Source organism: Capra hircus, chromosome 3, assembly GCF_001704415.2.
Source record: "Capra hircus breed San Clemente chromosome 3, ASM170441v1, whole genome shotgun sequence".
Taxonomy (NCBI): Eukaryota; Metazoa; Chordata; class Mammalia; order Artiodactyla; family Bovidae; genus Capra; species Capra hircus.
In genome coordinates, this window is record NC_030810.1 from 100,411,700 (window position 1) to 100,429,638 (window position 17,939).

A 17,939-nucleotide genomic window follows, 5' to 3' on the forward strand; every position below is an offset into this window, starting at 1 on the left:
CCATTCTAGAATTGCACCTGTTCTTTGCCTCAAAGAGCGACTGTGTTTTTCCTCTTCCTTGACCTTTCTTGGTGTCCTCACCTTCCTGATCCTAGGACCCTGGGTTCTCTTGGTTCTCTTGTTTGACCCTTAGTCTCACATCCAATTTCTAGGACTGACCACAGAGCAGATGCTGAGAAAGGACCAGAAGACCATCTCCAGACAAGGCACTAAGGTGGCCATTAGTGCAATATATATGGATATGGAGGTAAGAGCAAGATGTAGGTGTGGGTGGAGAGAGAAAACCTTCAGTTTTGTTGCTAACCTTGTCGCTTATTCCTAGCTTGCCTCCAAAATATATCTTGTACCTACTTTTCTCCATCTCTACTGTAACTCCACAGTCCATCATCTCACTGCACTGTGAGACCCCCAGTGACCTGTAGTGACCCCATGCTGGTGTCCCTGTCTCCACTTTCAGCCCCTGCAAACCGTTCTCCCCACAGCAGCCAGAATGATCGCTTCTAAGACATAAGTCAGATCGAGGGGCATGCCCTGGTGGTCTAGTGGTTAGGATTCGGTGCTTTGGCTGCTCTGGCCCAGGTTCAGTCCTTGGCTGGGGAACTGAGATCCTGCAAGCCACCAAGCGTGGACAAAAAAAAGACGTGTCAGATCCTTTTGGCCCTCCTCCCTTTACTGCCTTTTCATCACACTTCTATAAAATCTAAAGGCCTTACTGTGGTTTAAAGGGCCATCTTTGATCAGGCCTTCATCCTTTTCTCTGACGTCTGCTCATTCCAGCCCCATTCCTGCACTCACAGTACTGCAGCCACCCCAGTTAGCTTTCTGTTTTTCAGAACCATTAAACTCACTCTCAACCCAGAGCCTTTGCACTCCTTTTGCAGAGCTGGCTCCTTCTTTTCGTTCAGGACTTAGCTCAGGTGTTTCCTCCTTTAAAAGGTTTTTGCTGATTACCCTAACTAAAGTAATACCCTTTGTGCTCAAAAGTCTCTAAGAATTACTTTTAATTTTTTGCCATGCAGCTTGCAAGATCTAGTTCCCTGACCAGGGATCAAGCCTGGGCCCCTGCAGTGGAAAGCACAGAGTCTTAACCTGCCAAGAGGCTCCTGTTTGTCCTTTTCATAGCACTCAGCACCCTGAAATAATCACGTTTCATGGTTTCCTTGTTTTTTGTCTCTATTCCTCTGCTAGTTTATCAACTCCCCCAAAGCAGGGACCCTGTTTGTTTTGTTTCGGGTGTATCTCCAGCACTGTGACAGTGCCTGACACATAATGGATGCTCAGTGAATCTGTCAAATGGGTGAATGAATATAACTCTGATAGTGGTATTTTAATACCTAGTTCCGTATTATATTACGTTAAATCAGTCAACAACCTGATCTAAACACATACTTTCATAGACTGCACAGCTTTCTCCTAAATAACATGTAAAAAACACTAAATAACTAAAAAAATAATAGTTTGGCCTCTTCTCTTGCTGCTCAAAACCTAGTTTGGGAACCAAACATAAGAGCACAAAAGGCTTGGAATTCCCTGACAGTCCAGTGGTTAGAACTCTGCACTTTGACTGCAGGGAGCAGGGGTTCAGAGCCTGGTCTGGGAACTAAGATCCCACATGGCACAGCCAAAAACTTTCTTTAAAAAAAACTTTTTTTATAATAAAAAGAAAAACTAGAGAAGAAAAAAGAACACAAAAGGCTTTCCAAGTACCATAATCACGGTATAAATGGACTCATTAGAAATACCAAGAATAAAGAAAAGCCCTAATCTGGAGCAGCTGGTGGTATTATTCATTGGAGGAAATACCGCATGAGATTTTGGAGAATATAGACAGACAAAGAAAGAAGAGCCGCGGATGCAGTTGTCATGTTGTCTGTACTTATTTGTATGCACCATTTGTATTCTATTTTTATTTAGAATAAAAATATCCACAAGGCAAAGACCTTGCTTGTTTGACTGCAAGAGCAAGATAGCCTTGGACCTGCCCAGCATGTTTGTTACATTTTCATTTTTTAGTTCTTAAAACAATCATGTTTGGTAAATAATTTGTCCTCATTTTACATGAGGAAACTTACGATCAGGGATCCTTGATCGTATAACTGAGAAGCAATAGAGCTGATTTTCAAACCAATTCTGTCTGAACCCAAAGCCTATATTCTTCTCATTCTATATGTTGCCTTCCAGCACATACATAGCTCAGAGTAAGTACTAGATACCTTTTTTATGGAGTACAAGTCCCAGGTTATCATGCAAAGAAGCCTTTCATAAGCATCTTCTGTGGGGATGATAACGAGGGTCCAGCTGTAGCCCTCAGCCCTCTCTGTTTCTTCTGCTTTAGGCTTTTCTGCAGAGGTCTGGCCTCCTTGCAGATCTCCATGCCTTCTGCCAAGCTCACGGCTGCGATGCCCTGGTTGCCATGACTATCTTTTTCAGCACTTACAATGAGCCAGTGCGGCAGTTGGCTGTTTTCTGTCCCCACGCAGCACTTCGAATGACGGTGAGTCTCTATCCTAGGGGCCCTATGGAGTTCAGCCTTGTGCACTGCTCTGTTCTATAAAGACCTCTCCTTGGTTCTTGTATTTATACAGAGGTCCTTGATCTGTTTCCAGAATCTCCCCTCCTTCCTTTTTTCCATTTGCTCTATACATGACTATCCTTAATCATGCTATTGGTGAGAAACGGAGATTCCAAAGAAAATTAGAGACACAATTCCTACTTAGTAGGACTTGAAATTGGGCTAAAAGAACCTGTTATAAATCTGGAGTTAAAACTTGATTTAATCACTAATTCCTAACTTCTGGAAATCAATTTCTTTTACCTTATTGCTTTGAAAACTGAAAACAGAAGAGAAACCTTTTTTACTCTTTAACCGGGCTAGGATTACTCTGTGCTAACTGTGCAGAGTAGTTGAGGAGCAGGTTTGTTTTTTAACTCTGATCTTCCATTTGGCTACCTTTCTCACTTCTCTACCTTTCTTTTCCTCTGTTGGTTACTCCTAAACTCAGGGAAGAATTTAAAAGTGGACTTAAGGCAGTCCAGAGATTCTTTGGATTTCTTAGCAATGAGGACTGCTAGACTAGTCTGGATACAGCCAGATAATCTTTTTGTTCATAAAAGGTATGTCTGCCTTTTCCCACCTCTCTCTGTCTTTATCTTCTCCTCCAGGAAGCAAACATAATTTCATTCAATGGAAAGTAAGTTTGGCATTGTGGAAAGAACTACCCTTTTAAAGGTAGATAAGTAGGCTTTCCTGTCCCAGATTTGCCACTTACTGGCACTTTGACCAAAGGGAAGTCAGTTGACTTCTGAGTCCATAAACAGCATATTACTACCTAGTGTGATGTGATCGTGAAACATAGTATCAGAAGTGAAGTTCATTGCTGGGCACAAGGTACTCTTAGTAATCATGTCATGAAGGAAAGGGTGCTTTGACCCCACTTTCCTGAATCTCCCCTCTTCTGCCTGCCACAGTCCCTCTGATGACTTCACCATCGCCCTGGCTGCCTCTGTACTGGGAAATGGTAGTCCTCTTTTTGCTGTTTGCCCTACCATTTCCTCTCTTTCTCCTTTGGTAAGAATGGTATATAATAATTTAGAACACTTCTCTAGTGACAGACCTGAGTTCAACTATCAGCTTTGCTTCATTCAGAGTTGACCTTTGGCAAGTTACCTAATCTATCTAAGCTTCAGTTTCCCTAACTATAAATGAGGGTAATAGTAATACCAACCAGTAAGGTAGTTGTGAGGATTGAGAAAATTAGTATTTGAAAATGGCCAGACATGGCACAGTGCCTGGCATACTTCCCAGCCCCATTTGATATATTCATTCTTTCTGCCTCTGTCGTTCCCCTGACTTCAATGCAGATGCTTGGCCCATCTCAGCTAAGAATAGAGTTCAAGTTTTTAAACAGCGCAGTACCCTTGGAAACAACAAAATCCGAGGAGCGGGGAGTCCCAGATTCTGGTTCAGACTCTACCATCATCTGTGTTCAAGACATCAGATCTCTCTGGACTTTGGTTTACTTATTAATAAGATGAAATATATGGTCTCAAATGTTTCTTCTGTTTCTAAAATACTGTGTATTAGTAATCAGTATTAGCTGATGTGCAAGCAATAAAACAACTCTGGATGACTTAATTTAAAAAAAAAAAAATTTTTTTTTCTCCTCTGCTAGAGAAGTCTCTTAGAAGTCTCAGCCTTTTGCTTCAGCACCTTATATACCATCTCCCCATCTTGTCTCCTCTTTAGATCTGTGGAATCCTGGAACGTTCCCAGTCTCCGTCCCTGAAGCTGACCCCTGTCCCAAGTAGCCACCCTAACCTCCAAGCCTATCTTCAAGGCAACACCCAGATCTCTCGAAAGAAAGTTCTGCCTCTGCTCCAGGAAGCCCTGTCAGTGTATTTTGACTCCACGGACATCCCTTTAGGACAGCCTGAGACAGAGGGTGTGTCAAGGGAGCAGGTGGACAAAGAATTGGACAGGGCAGGCAACTCCCTGCTTTCTGGACTGAGTCAGGATGAGGAGGAGCCTCCACTGCCCCCCACGCCCATGAACAGCCTGGTGGACGAGTGCCCCCTGGATCAGGGGCTGCCGAAGTTCTCAGCCGAGGTCATCTTCGAGAAATGTAGTCAGATCTCGCTGTCAGAATCTACCACTGCCTCCCTGTCCAAGAAATGACTGCTGAGAGGGAAGGGGAAAGTGAGAGAGGTTGCTTGAACCGTCCTGAATGCATGTTTTGAGGTGTTTCAGCAGGTCTGTCTTCTTCATTGTTCCAGGATCTGGTGTACTGTTGTCATTGCTAGGAGGAGAAAGAAGAGAAGGAAAGCTGAGCTGGCTTTCTACCTTTTTCCCCCACAATCTCAACCAATCAAAAAAATTTTATTATTTAATTTAACTGTTGAAATCCGCACTGACTATCATTTGTTTCATTTGCCAGGGTCATGATGTAATAACATACATTTGTATGTATTACATAATGTAGTAACATACAGGTGCAGCCGAGTGGCACAGAAATAATGTGTACCCCAAGAGTGCCCTCAGTCAGGCTCCTTAACAGAACCAGTATTTCTCATGGAACCAAACATGCATTGTCTCCAGTATTCATTTATTCTCTTATTAATTCAAGTATTTATTGAATACAGTACCTACCTTAAGCTTATTCTAGTTTTAGCCTTTAGCTCATTTCCACCTCCATGACTCCTCTCTCTGCCCCCCAATTAGGTGATGGTGTCTGATCCCAGATGGCTAAATTTCTATTAGCTTATTGTGACTGTTTCAGGATTATTTAGGGGTAGATTAGAGGCCCTTGTCTTCTGTCCTGATCAGGTGGCCTAGCTCTCAGTTTCCCTGGATCCCTCTGAGCCAGAGCCACAGGGATCCAGAAGACCTCTGGTTCAGGAGACACCTGGGAAGACCTTAAGACCTCTGGGGTACTCTTCCCAAAAGATGGCAAAAATACCATGGGAGCCCCGGCTCCACTGATTTCTTACCCATCTCATTCTCCTCTTGCACAGAGTAGAAGGAAACAAAGTTTCATACTGAGTGCCATAAACTATGTCTTTTGTCCAGACACTCACTCCTTTAAGTTCATTTCCCTGTCTGCAAAACTGATGTTCCCTGGTTTCTGTCCCGTTGCCACCATCCTTTCTCACCTCAGCCCCTCTGGTTTTTTGTTCTTGTTTCTGTTTCCCTGTGAGTGCTCAGGGTCACTCGATTGTCTGTTTCTATGTAATTGTACCAAGGTCCTCAGCCTCATGTAGCATGTACAGGAGTATGATTCCTACCATAGTGACGCAGCACAGAGTCCCCCCACCCCCCGACTTGTTCTGCATGTGTAGAGTCCCCCTTTTCTCTTCAGACCAACCTGTTCCCCCTTTTCCTCCCCAACAGCTCTGTCTCCTGTGGGTTGTCAACAGTTTCGCTGAACAGTGGGGTGTGTGATGGTTTTGACATGATGTCTTCATATGAGGGAAACAGTCTGACTTCACTTTGAAGGGATGATGTTTGTAGCCATTGGAAGGTAAAATAGTGTTGTGATTATTGAACCAAAGGAATTTACGTTTTGTAACTTGGTTACTTTTATTTTGCATTTTGTTAAAGTATTAAATACTTTTTTCCTGTTTGAGGTTTTACTGTCTCTTTTTACAACTGTAATCAGCCCTTTCCCTTGGATAATTGCTTTAACTTCCTCAAGATTCATTTCCCTTCTATCTGCTGTACTTACTGTCTTCCTTCTGTTGACTCTCTTTGGGAATAAGAGCAGCAGTCTTTTTTATCTCCCCTCATCCTCAGCCTTTCCTTCAATGTTTCTTCTTCGAGAACTCTATCACAGACTTCTGTGTCCTTGATTTTGCTTATGCTTGAAAAAGTAGGCACACGATAGTCTTAAAACCAAAATGGTTTCTACTATTGCCTTTTTTTTTTTTTAAGCAGCTTCCAGAAGGTTTTAAGGAGTCTAGAAAATTGTCTTCCTAGACTCACCCAAGACTAGCCACTTTAGAAAATGTACTCTCCTCCTCACAACCCGCCCCCACATAGGCAGGGTTTGTCTTTTGTGCAAACCTGCTTCTTGGGAAGGGAGGTGGCAAAACCTGTTTGAAGGTGAGGTTACCTCCCTTCTACCCCTCCTTCCTCCTTGGAGGCGAGAGCAACGACAGCTGAGACAGAGAAAAAGAGGGTACAGAAGTGCTGGGGAGCTGGGGCATCCGGCTCCTGGACAACTGCAAGTGTTTCAAGGTGACAGGAAGACTTGTGAAGATGGGAACTATACAAGAAGCCAGAGAAAAGACGGTGGATCTCGGGTGAGTAAGGTCTTGGCTGACGTGATCGGAAACAAGGAGTGAATAGTCCCCAGGGATTTTCCCACCATCCAGCTCTTACCAAGTCCTAGCAGAGACAAGACTAAGAGAACTAATTGGCAGGGAAGGGATGGGGGTGGCCTTAGGTAGGAAGGGGAATTCCCCTACGGGAATTAGGGAACAGGGGATTCCAGGGTAATTCCCTATTGCTTTTCTTTTAAGGAAATTTCTATACTTTGATATCTGCCCCTGTTCTCCATTTTCTAAGTCCCACCCTCCAGAATGGCCATGAGAAAACTGCCCCAGAACTGTGCTAAGATCCAGGCCTTCCTTCCCAGCAAATCTTCCTCCTTACCTTCTTCCCCCACCCCTCCACCCATGCCATGGTTCCCCTAACCACTCCCCAGCGTGATGGAGGTAAAGCAAGCCTGACAAGGTGCCATCTTTCCCAGCTTTGCCCAGGGACAGCTGGGCAGGACTGTCGGGTTCCTGCCAATTGTAATGTGAAATACCTCTCACCCCTACAGTCCCGGTGGAACAACTGCCACACAGGTCAAAATAATTTAGCTTTTGATCTTAGAGCTAGAGGGATCTTAGAGGGACCCTCCATGCTCCTTCTGCTCCTATACCCAGCAGTAGGGATGACTGCCTTTCAACAAGTGAAGGTGGTAGAAACATCTAGGAGACAACAGATCTGAGTTCTTTTTAAGGCCTGCCCTCTGTTCTGTACCTTACTACTATTCTTCACGCCAGTGTTCTCACCTACTATCCAGTTCCCTTAAGACATTGCCTAGGGACTTCCCTGGTGGTCCAGTGGAAGACTCTGTACTCCCAATGCAGGGGGCCCAGGCTCAATCCCTGGTCAGGGAACTAGACCCCAGGTGCTGCAACTAAGATCTGGCACAGCCAAACAAATAATAAATTATATATATATATGATACACCTAGTTTGTCTCATAATATTTTCTTTCTGGGGACTGTCTTAGCATCGAGGAGAATGCAGAAGCAGCAATACTAGGAGCATCCTTGAGACTTGGGGAACTGGAGCTGAAGGAAGAATGGCAAGATGAAGAATTCCCTAGGTGAGATGTATGAGTGAGGCTGGGAAAAAGAAGAGCTGGTCACAAATGGAGGGTGGGGATGGTAAATTTGGACTTGAAAGAGAGAGAGATGGGAAAAGAAAGAAGAAATAAAATTATGGTAGGGAAACAGAGTTGATAAAGTGATACCTGGCTTAATGCCTTAACCTATGTTTCTGCCGCCTGTTTGGTTTTCCTCGTCTAGATTGCTTCCTGAAGAGACTGGCCCTTCTGAGGATCCTCATGATCCTGAAAGAGACACACAGGCAGGTAGGTAAATGAGAACCTAGGCCTCAAGTCCTTGATTCTAGAATCAAGGTTATGCCAGCCTGTCCCCTTGTGGTTCCACCTCCCTTTTCCCAAATGTCCTGCATTAGTCCTTCTTTAGAATTCACCTCATAGTATCACATATACAGGAATTCTAATGTCCTACACCAACACACCTCCATCTTTCTCTTCTTTTTTTCCCTCCTCCTCCAACCCCAGGCACCCCCAGCACTTTAGCCCTGTGTGGCCGGCGCCCCATGCGCAAGCGTCTTTCTGCCCCGGAGTTGCGACTGACTCTGACTAAGGGGCCTGGAGAAAATGGAGCTTCTCCCACCCACTCTGGACCTTCGTCTTCTGATGGCAGTTCTGACCTGGAGGTAGACGAGTTGGAAACACCTTCAGACTTGGAGCTGCTGGACAGTGGACATGAATTTGAATGGGAAGGTGGGAAAGAAAGCTGAGGACTGAGCTGGTAGAAGTAGAGGCCAGTGTTAAAGCAGCTCGGGATGGATTTAATGGGACTGAAGTTAGAACTAATAAGGGGATCAAGAGGTAAGATGTGCAAAATTTCCTTGGAATGGAAAGGTGGAGCCTACAGATCCAATGTGACGGTAGTCAGTATGAGGGGAGGGGAGGGCCACTTCATTTACTGAGGGAAATTTTACTGAATAACTGTTATATGCTGTCAGTGAAAGTGTAGTTGCTCAGTCATGTCCAACTCATTGCGAGCCCATAGACTCTAGCCCACCAGGCTTCTCTGTCTGTGGAATTCTCTAGGCAAGAATACTGGAGTGGATTGCCATGCCCTTCTCCAGGGGATCTTCCCGACCCAGAGGTTGAACCTGGGTCTCCCACATTGCAGGCAGATCCTTTATCATCTGAGCCACAAGGGAAGACATCAATGAGCTACAGCCAGGTTATGAAGATGAATAAGATAATCCATACCCTCAGGGAATTGTCTGTTTAGTATAAAATAAACGTATATGTATAGATTAAGTGCGGTAAAGATTATGATCTACATGTATGTAGGATACAGATTAAGCAGGGAGAAGACAAAGGTCAGTTCTGCCTGAGAGCTATTAAGAAAGACTTCACAGAGGAAACAATTCTGAGTTTATCGGGTAGCTGGAGAGGCATTCTAGACGGAAAAAAGCAAATTGGGCAATAGCATGGCATGATGGGGAATTCAAGGTATTGAGCATGACTCTTTGGATATTAAGGAAAACTTTGATTTCTTCTCTACTCACAACAATTTTGATACCAAATGTATCAGTTTCCCCCCACCAATTCTCCAGACACAAATTGGATGTCCTACAATTCAGTCACTACACTTACCTGGAGTTAGTACAGATACTACAGGTTGAGGGCTCACCCACAAGACTGCCCTCAGACTTCAGACTTCAATCACACGTCCAGGTTGTCACCTGTGCTTCTGACTGACAGGGGATAAATCACAGGTGCCCACTACACCCTCCTGAGATTTGATAATTTGCTAGAACAGCTCACAGAACTTGGGAAAACAGTTTACTTACTAGATTACAGGTTTATTATAAGAGGATACAGCTCAGAAACAGCCAGAAGGAAGCAATACATAGGACAAGTTATGTGAAAGGGGGAGCACCACCCTCCCAGTACCTCTGTGTATCACCAAACAGGAACCTCTCAGAATCCCTTCAGTTAGGGTTTGTTTATAGCATTGTCCTTTGCCTGGGCTGGGTCTGCATTGCTGTGCGTGGGCTTTCTCTAGTCGGGACGAGTGGAGGCTGCTCTCCAGCTGCAGTGCGCACGGGCTGTGGGCATACGGGCTCCAGCAGCTGCAGCGCACGGGCTCAGCAGTGGCAGCAGGGCAGGCTCTAGAGTGCAGGCTCAGGAGTTGTGGCTGTTGGGCTTAGTTGCTCTGTGGAATGTAGAATCTTCCCAGACCAGGGGTTGAACTCATGTTCCTTGCATTGGTAGGCAGATTCTTATCTGTCGTATTACCAGGGAAGTCTCAGTTAGGGTTTTTTTATGGAGGCTTCATATGTGGGCCTGACTGATTAAATCACTGACCACGCGTGATTTAGCATGACCTCCAATCTCTCTCCCCTTCTCAGAGGGCAGATGGCAAAAGCTCATCCCTCTGATCATGGTCACTTCGCCTGGCAACCAGTCACCCATCCATAGGAGCTTTCCAAAGTCACCTCATTAACATAAACTTGTGTGGTTGAAAGAGACCTGTTATGAATAGGAAAAGATACTACTTTCACCTTTATTGTCAGAAGCCAGGAACAAAACCAAAATATATATTATTATATTACAGATCTGAAGGACTGGGCAGTGAAGAGAGTGAGAAAAGACTGTGTTAAATAGGCAAGGGTCAAATTATGGAGGTCCCTGCTGCCATACTAAGGTGCTTAGATTTTATCCTGTAGGCAATGAGTTTTAATCAAGGGAATAACATGATCAGGTTTAATGGCTTTTAAAAGATTGAAAGCAACCTAAAGATCTGTGAGGAGAATGTTAATTCTATTACTGTACACCCATGCAATGGGATAGAATGCAACTATTTTTTAAAATGAAGCGGTTCTTTCTATGGCTATGGAAAAATCATGCAAAAACTTAGTGAATATAGAATATTGCTATTTGAGTGAAAATGGGAGGGGAGGGAAAAATGTTTGCTCTAGCAGTGGTGGGTGGGATGGAGGAAAACAGATAAGAATAGGGAAATAGAAGGCTAGTACTAAGGCCAGATAAGAAATGCTAAGACGTTATACCAGGACAGTAAGAGCAGAAAGAATAATTTATTATCTAATGGAAGTAGATGGAGGAGGATCTGACTTGAGGGCTGGTAAAGAAGTAAGAGTCTTGGATGGCATAGAATTTTCTCTCCCAGACAGTTAAATGGATGGGGTCATTCATCAAGAAAGAATATAGGAAAGAGGAGGAAGAGAAAGAGTGTGAGTTGCACTTGGGGTCTGGTGACTTGGAGATGACAGAGAAACACAAAATAGAGGTGTCCACTCCAGACATTCAAGAATATGGGTCTGGTATCAGGAAAGAGGTCTGGGTTAGAGAGGAGTCATCACCATACTGGCAGTAACTGAAGACACAGGAACAAATGAGCTCACCCAAGGAAGGAAGGAAAAGCATCAGAAGAAAGAAAGAATCTGGGAAAATGGCAGAGGCCATCAAGCTACCATAGTTCAAGGTTACCTCCAGGCCATTGTCCAGTGACAAAGTGAGGATGATAAGTCACAGGAAAGAGAAATCAGCAGAAGGTTGGGTTGATTGGGCAAATCAGGGCTAGTCATCGGGGGGAAATGAGGAATTAGTTGTTGGGGTAATAAACGCTAAGAATCTAAGGAAGTTTCAAGGTGCTGAAGTTACGTATTCTGCCTTGTTGATCCTTCCCCATCCCTCTGTTTAGATGAGCTGCCTCGGGCAGAGGGCGTAGGGGCCAGTGAGGCAGCAGAAAGGCTGGGCCACGGTTGTATGTGGGATGTGGCTGGAGAAGATGGTCATCGCTGGAGGGTGTTTCGAACAGGACAGCGGGAGCAGCGAGTGGACATGACTGTCATTGAGCCCTACAAGAAAGTCCTATCTCATGGAGGTAATGGCTATAATAAGTGAAGGGTTAAGAACTATGACTTCTTGAATAAAATGCTGAAGCTGGAAATTCAGTTATTGGGTTCAGAATCCTTCCTTCAACTTCTAGAGACCCACAGAGATGCTCAACCTAAACAGATGTACTGTCCATCAGCATTTATTTATTGAGTGAGTTTTCCCCTTCTCCTCCCCAGGCTACCATGGTGATGGCCTCAATGCTGTTATCCTCTTTGCTTCCTGTTACCTACCCAGAAGCAGCATCCCCAACTACACCTATGTCATGGAACACTTGTTCAGGTGAGGTGGAAGGCTTAAAGGGCTCCAGAGTGGGTGTTATAGAGGGAAACATTAAAAAGCACCCCTTCTCTGATCAGTAACTGACTGTCAAGTCTACAGCAATGTCCCTCTCACTCCCCACAACCCCAAACGCATACCTTCCCTGACAATTCCGTCTGTCCAGGTACATAGTGGGAACCCTGGAGCTGCTGGTAGCTGAAAATTATCTGCTGGTTCACCTGAGTGGAGGCACAAGTAGGGCGCAAGTTCCACCTCTGAGCTGGATACGCCAATGTTATCACACTCTGGATCGGCGGTGAGCCTCTTGGATAAGAGGGCTGTAACTCTCTCTTATCCTTTTCTCTTTCATCTCTCCATTTTGTTTTTCTATTCGGTCTCTTTTACTTTTTTGTTTTTTGGCCCTGGGATCTCATTTTCTGACCAAGGATTGAACCCCAGGCACTGTCAGTGAAAGCCTGGAATCCTAACCACTAGGGCCACCAGGGAACTCCCTCTTCCACTTTTCTTTGTCCGCCTACAACCCTTTCCAAGGTTCTCCTATTTTCTGTCCTCTCTTGGAGTCAAGGAAATCTAGTTTCAAATCTTGCCTTCATCATTTACTACCTGTATGACTTTGGACAAGTGATTTAACCTTTCTGGGGTTCAGTTTCCTTCTCTGTAAAATGCCAGTAATATTAACATCTTTGTCACTAAGCATTTGTGAAAATCAAATAAATCAACGTGGTGCCTTGCCTGGCACATGGCTGGCAGCCCTTCCTTTTCTCATAGCGTTGCTGATTATTTCATTTTTTACATCTCCACTCTCTTTTCTTGTCTGCCTTCATCCCTGACCCTTATGCCTTTTCTTTCTTTTTTTTTTTTTTAATTTAACTGTGTTGGGTCTTTGTTGTGACATGCAGGATCTTCCTGTGTCACACAGGATCTTTCGTTATGGTGCACAAACTCTGTGGTCTAGGCACACAAGTTCAGTAGTTGCAGTGCATGAGTTTAGTTGCTCCAAGGCATGTGGGATTTTAGTTCCCCTACCAGGGATCGAACCCACAACCCCTGCCTTATATGCCTTCCCCCTCGCCGCCCCCCGATTTTTCTTTTTTTTCCCTTTCTTCCTTCCATCTTCCATTTGGCCACTTTTCTCTTCTGGTTCCTTTGTTCTCTCTCCTCACTGGTCTTCACCTGGCCATGGAGGGATGAAGGACTCTACAAAAAGAAGTATGGGGGGCATAGGGCATAGGGCATAGGAAGGAAGTGGGGCTGAGAAGACCAGGCTAAGGGATTCTGAGAGAAGAGTTTCCTAAAAAAAGAGAAGGTTAAGCAAGACAGATGGCGCTGAGATGGCAATTAAAGGAATGGGGATTCGACCCAACTGTCAGGGAACTCTAGAAATTAGAGAAGTGAAGGAAATGAAAGTACAGAAGGTCGCTCCACCTGATCGTCAGGTATGAAGGTGGAAGGAGAGTAGGATGGTCTCATGCTCTTCTTCAGGCTCCGGAAGAACCTGCGTGCTCTGGTGGTTGTCCACACTACATGGTACATGAAGGCATTCCTGGCATTGCTTCGGCCCTTCATCAGGTACTTGCTCTGGGGACAAAGACCCCTGCCCCCTCCCCACTTTCACAATCAACATTAAGAAGTTCTTGCCCCACTGTGGCTCTTTCTAGCCTCAACCACTCTCTACTTGTTATGTTGCACTTTGTAAGGATCTCCAAGAGCCCTCTTCTTAGTATAAAACACACTTGGTTGATTCTCTCTTTTCAGTTCCAAGTTCACACGAAAGATCCGTTTTCTGAACAGCCTTGGAGAGCTGGCCCAACTCATCTCCATGGATCAGGTCCACATCCCAGAAATTGTCAGACAGTGAGTCCTGGTTTAAAGATAAAAGTTTGGGGTGGGATATGTAAAAGCCAGTTCCCATTTTCTTAATGCCTTGAGGGAGATACAAAGGAACTGAAAGACAGGCTCTGCTTTCAGCTGCTTCTGTGTATCTGGGAAAATGCCATACATGCAGAGGAGATATTAAGGACACTACTGTAAAAAGAACAAATGAAAAAATTACCCCTAAAAGTGCATCAAGGAATAAAGGAGTAATCACAGCAAAGAATTTAAGGAGATTCAGACCGGCTGTAGAAATTAAGAAAGGATGTTGGCAGTGAATAGGAGAGAATATCCAGTGGGGGAGGGTTGTTAGGGAGCAAAGGATTCTACATGATAGCTGACCCAACCATCTTCCAATTCACCTGGCTTCTCTCCCCAAACCCCTGAATAAAAACCAGGTCTGCTCTTGTACCGATTTCCCCCCCTCTTTTCCTCCTAGGCTGGACCATGATCTCCATGGCTCAGGAAGAACCTAGCACAGGACTGGAAAAATGGGCTTAAGAACCAATCAAAGATACGGATCTGCCTACACCCTAAACCCAGACACATCTGAGCTGTTGTGTAAATCATCTCATCTTCAACCCCGGTACCACTGGATCTTCACATCTCCGTGGCATGTCTTTCTTTCCATTACCCTGACTTCAAAGCAGGGCCCTGATGTGCTGGGTAACTTTCGTTTCAGCTGGAGGGCTGCGTGTCGTGGCATTTTTTTTATAGGAAAGTGCAAAGCTGTGCTGCTTTAGCTGTAGAACCTTGGGCCAATCACTTCATCCCTTTTGAGTCCGCGATCCTTTTCGCATGGGGTATTCCCGCAGTCTGTAGAGGTGAGGGGCGGGCGGATGGGGAGGGCAGGCCTCCTTCAGGGGGCCAGGAACCAGTAGCTTCAACGTTGAAGAGTCGTCCTAGTTCCCTCTCCCCGTCCGTAGTCACGTCCGTAGTCACGTCTGCTGCCTGTGAGCCTGAGCAAGGGCACTTTCAAAACCTGTACTTCGTCCTCTTTAGTAAATTCTGATCTGTAGTAAATTTTATCTCTTAATAAATCAGAGATTTATTAAGCACTGCGCCCGGGAAGTGAACTACTCTTTCCCCAACCGCTGCATCACACACAGTCCGCCGGTCGGTTCCGGCACGGAGTTCTCGCTGCAGATGTTCCCGGGGATTTTCACCTGAGTCGGGGGCCTGCCAGGGCGCCCCTTGGGGAGAGGGCTTGGGGGAGGGGCCCGGCACGCGCGTGCGAGCCCCCCGCCCCTCCCCCCGCGGGCCTCGGTTCTAACGACCCGGTGGGTCTGGGTCGAGAGCTGAAGGGAGGGAGAAAGGTGGGAGCCCCAGCCTTCCTCACTGGCTCCCTCCCAACCCCACACCGTCCAGCCCCATGGTCCCCGCCGCCGGCGCGCTGCTCTGGGCCCTGCTGCTGAGTCTGGGGCCCCGGGCGGCGGGGGCCGAAGGCCTGACTTCGACCGCAATGCCGCGGGACAGTTTCCGCTTCGGGGGCCCTATGACCCGCAGCTACAGAACCACCGCCCGGACCACTCCAGGCGTTGTATCCCCAAGGATGAGGGTGACAATGGAGGATGAGGACGACGTCGTGGCCGCTGCCGACCGCCTGGCAGGCCCGGCCGCTGCGGAGCTCTTGGCCTCTACGGTGGCCACAGGCAGCAGGTCACGATTGTCGCAGGAGGAGGATGGGTCTTTGGAAGAAGGGGTTGTGATTTACGCCAGAAAGAATGACACCGAGTCGGAGACTGACAGTACGACCCGCTTTACGCCTGGGAGGCCTAGCCCATACCTTACAGCGAATGACGAGGATTCTGACAAGATGAGTTCAAGCCTGCCTCACTCCAGCTGGAAGGCTAATGTGGACTCACAGCCCTCTGACAGTACCGCGAACCCGTGGTCCTCAGCAGGGTCCACCCTGAACCAGTGGCCGCCTCCCTCGCCCTCGGCCATGCCAGCTCCGGAGGATCTGCGGCTGGTACTATTGCCCTGGGGCCCGTGGCACTGCCACTGCAAGTCGGGCACTATGAGCCGGACCCGGGCCGGGAGACTGCATGGCCTTTCGGGCCGCCTGCGAGTTGGGGCGCTGAGTCAACTCCGCACCGAGCACCGGCCTTGCACCTACCACCTATGCCCCTGCAACCGCGAGCGGGAGGAGTGCCCCCTAGACGCAGGTCTCTGTGCTGACACCCGCTGCACCACTCAGACCACCACTCAGACCACCACCAGGGCCATCACCACCACCACCACCGCTCCCTTCCCCCCTCTAACCAGCAGACTCAGACCCGCCCCTTTTATCCCCAGTCCCACTCCCAGCCCCCACCCAGCCTATGCTTTTTGGAAACGGGTCAGGATTGGGCTGGAGGATATTTGGAACAACCTCTCTACAATGTTCACAGAGATGGAACCAGTAAGTGTTTAGTGATGAGCCAGGATTTTTGTTAATGAATCTGAAAAGTCCTGATATACAGAAACCTGTTGCTAAACCAGCCAGCATGTCTGCATGAACTGTTACCTTGTTCGGTTATTGATTCATAATATGCACTGGTTATTCACATTTATTGTTAGCAATTGATTCCATATACCATTTCTTGAGCAACTGCTGTTTGGCTATTAGGCAACATGTACTGTTGGTCACTAGATGATTATTGACCAAACTGTTAAGATGGTAGTTATATGAAGAATTCTTGATGTGGAGATGATTAATGCATGTGGAAGATATTCATGGTTTTCAGTTTATTAATGCAGCTTAACAGTAACAGCCACCAATATCTGAGGTCTTCCTCTGTGCACTTTGCCTGGATCAATCCTCACAACAACCATATCATATTATTATTCACACCTTACAGATGAAGAAACAGGGCTTTTAAAGCTAGTAAGTAGCAGAATCACAGCAGGATTTAAACTAGGTTTGTTTGACCCTAGTGCCAATGCTCTTAACCACTACTAACCCAAAGAATTGTCCTTCTGGGATTCCCAGAAACTTAAGAACTCTCAAAGAAGGATAGTCCTTTACTTTTACCAAAAGAGCTACCAAAGTTCCTGACTGACCTGATAAAATATTCTCAAGGTCTCAGGATAATAGGTCCTTTGGGGAAAGACAATAAAATGTATACTTGGTTATTTTGTCAGTTTCTGTCCTTGTCTTTCTCCTTATATGTCCAATACCATTATTCAATATAATAAAGCATAGTGTGCTATAGTGTTGAGGGGATGAGGGTTTGTGCAAAGAGGGAAATGAGGCAAGGAAGGGAAAAGAATATGGATGTGGTTATAATATTTTCCCTTCTATTTTGTTTCCTCACCCAGATAAAGAGAAATCAGAGGTAATGGCCACTTCAACCACAAGAGGAGGTGTCAGCATCTCAACCTCTCCTCCCCCTTGAACCCCGTACCCACTGGATTTATTTTTAGTACAGAAAAACAAAACTAGAAAAAAACTGTTTGGTCATGTATCTTTGTACAGAGGTACCTGAAGGAGACCATAAATCTCTTGAACCTTAAAACTGAACTGTGTAGCTAACAGCATCTGACTTGGTCTCGTCCCCTCTCCTCCAGGATAAAAATGTTGATATTGCTCATCTTCCTCACTTCTATTTTTTAATGTCTATTCATGTCCTCTATTTTTTAAATTTTTATTTATTTGACTGCGCCGGGTTTACTTGAGGCACTCAGGATCTTTAGTTGCAGCGTGTGAACTCTTACCTGTGGCAAGGGGCCTCTGGTTCCTGACTAGAGATGGAACCTGGGGCCCCCACGCTGGGAGCTCGGAGTCTTAGCCATTAGACCACCAGGGAAGTCCTCATCTTCCTCATTTCTAAAGTTGCTTTTAAACAAGTACTTCTTTAAAGACTTGAAAAATCTCAGATAAATGCCCCCCAAAAAAGGAACAGGAAGAACAAGTTGAGCCCTTGGCAGGTGATAGTGGTCTTCTTGCCTTCACAACCCTTAGCCTTCTCTCCTCAGAAGAGGCAAGGTCAGAACACAACGCTACGACAGCCACTTTCTTGGAGCTGCCTTCATTAACAATGTCTACCCTCTAACCCACACA

The 17,939-nt window shown here is 46.0% G+C and overlaps 3 protein-coding genes across 4 annotated transcripts in view; all 3 read left to right on the forward strand.

Annotated features, from left to right (window-relative positions):
* PRUNE1 (prune exopolyphosphatase) overlaps positions 1–6,122 on the forward strand; it is a 19,673-nt gene extending 13,551 nt beyond the window's left edge. Inside the window, exons 7-9 of one of the 2 annotated variants that reach the window (XM_005677637.3) lie at positions 153–247; positions 2,336–2,494; positions 4,247–6,119. In XM_005677637.3, the coding sequence (XP_005677694.2) occupies positions 153–247; positions 2,336–2,494; positions 4,247–4,675 (683 nt within the window). In that variant the 3' untranslated portion in view covers positions 4,676–6,119. Of the gene's footprint in view, positions 1–152; positions 248–2,335; positions 2,495–4,246 lie in introns of both variants that reach the window. The other variant, XM_013962428.2, reaches the window with a different exon arrangement.
* On the forward strand, positions 6,218–14,952 carry BNIPL (BCL2 interacting protein like). Its single transcript, XM_005677636.3, has 10 exons — positions 6,218–6,798; positions 7,781–7,876; positions 8,079–8,143; positions 8,360–8,584; positions 11,547–11,729; positions 11,920–12,022; positions 12,186–12,317; positions 13,505–13,591; positions 13,778–13,876; positions 14,334–14,952. The coding sequence occupies exons 1-10, from the start codon at positions 6,755–6,757 to the stop codon at positions 14,368–14,370; spliced, it is 1,071 nt and encodes a 356-aa protein (XP_005677693.2). The 5' UTR covers positions 6,218–6,754; the 3' UTR covers positions 14,371–14,952.
* On the forward strand, positions 15,064–17,939 carry C3H1orf56 (chromosome 3 C1orf56 homolog). The gene has a single exon (XM_018046060.1). The coding sequence runs from the start codon at positions 15,267–15,269 to the stop codon at positions 16,308–16,310; it is 1,044 nt and encodes a 347-aa protein (XP_017901549.1). The 5' UTR covers positions 15,064–15,266; the 3' UTR covers positions 16,311–17,939.

What these genes read in the sequence shown, in the direction of transcription:
- BNIPL (XM_005677636.3), top strand. Translation starts at nt 6,755, where the DNA reads ATGGGAACTATACAAGAAGCCAGAGAAAAGACGGTGGATCTCGG. An exon ending in ACATGAATTTGAATGGGAAG is followed by an intron (nt 8,585 to 11,546) that starts GTGGGAAAGAAA and finishes CCCTCTGTTTAG; the next exon opens with ATGAGCTGCCTCGGGCAGAG. An exon ending in TTGCTTCGGCCCTTCATCAG is followed by an intron (nt 13,592 to 13,777) that starts GTACTTGCTCTG and finishes CTCTCTTTTCAG; the next exon opens with TTCCAAGTTCACACGAAAGA.
- C3H1orf56 (XM_018046060.1), top strand. Translation starts at nt 15,267, where the DNA reads ATGGTCCCCGCCGCCGGCGCGCTGCTCTGGGCCCTGCTGCTGAGTCTG.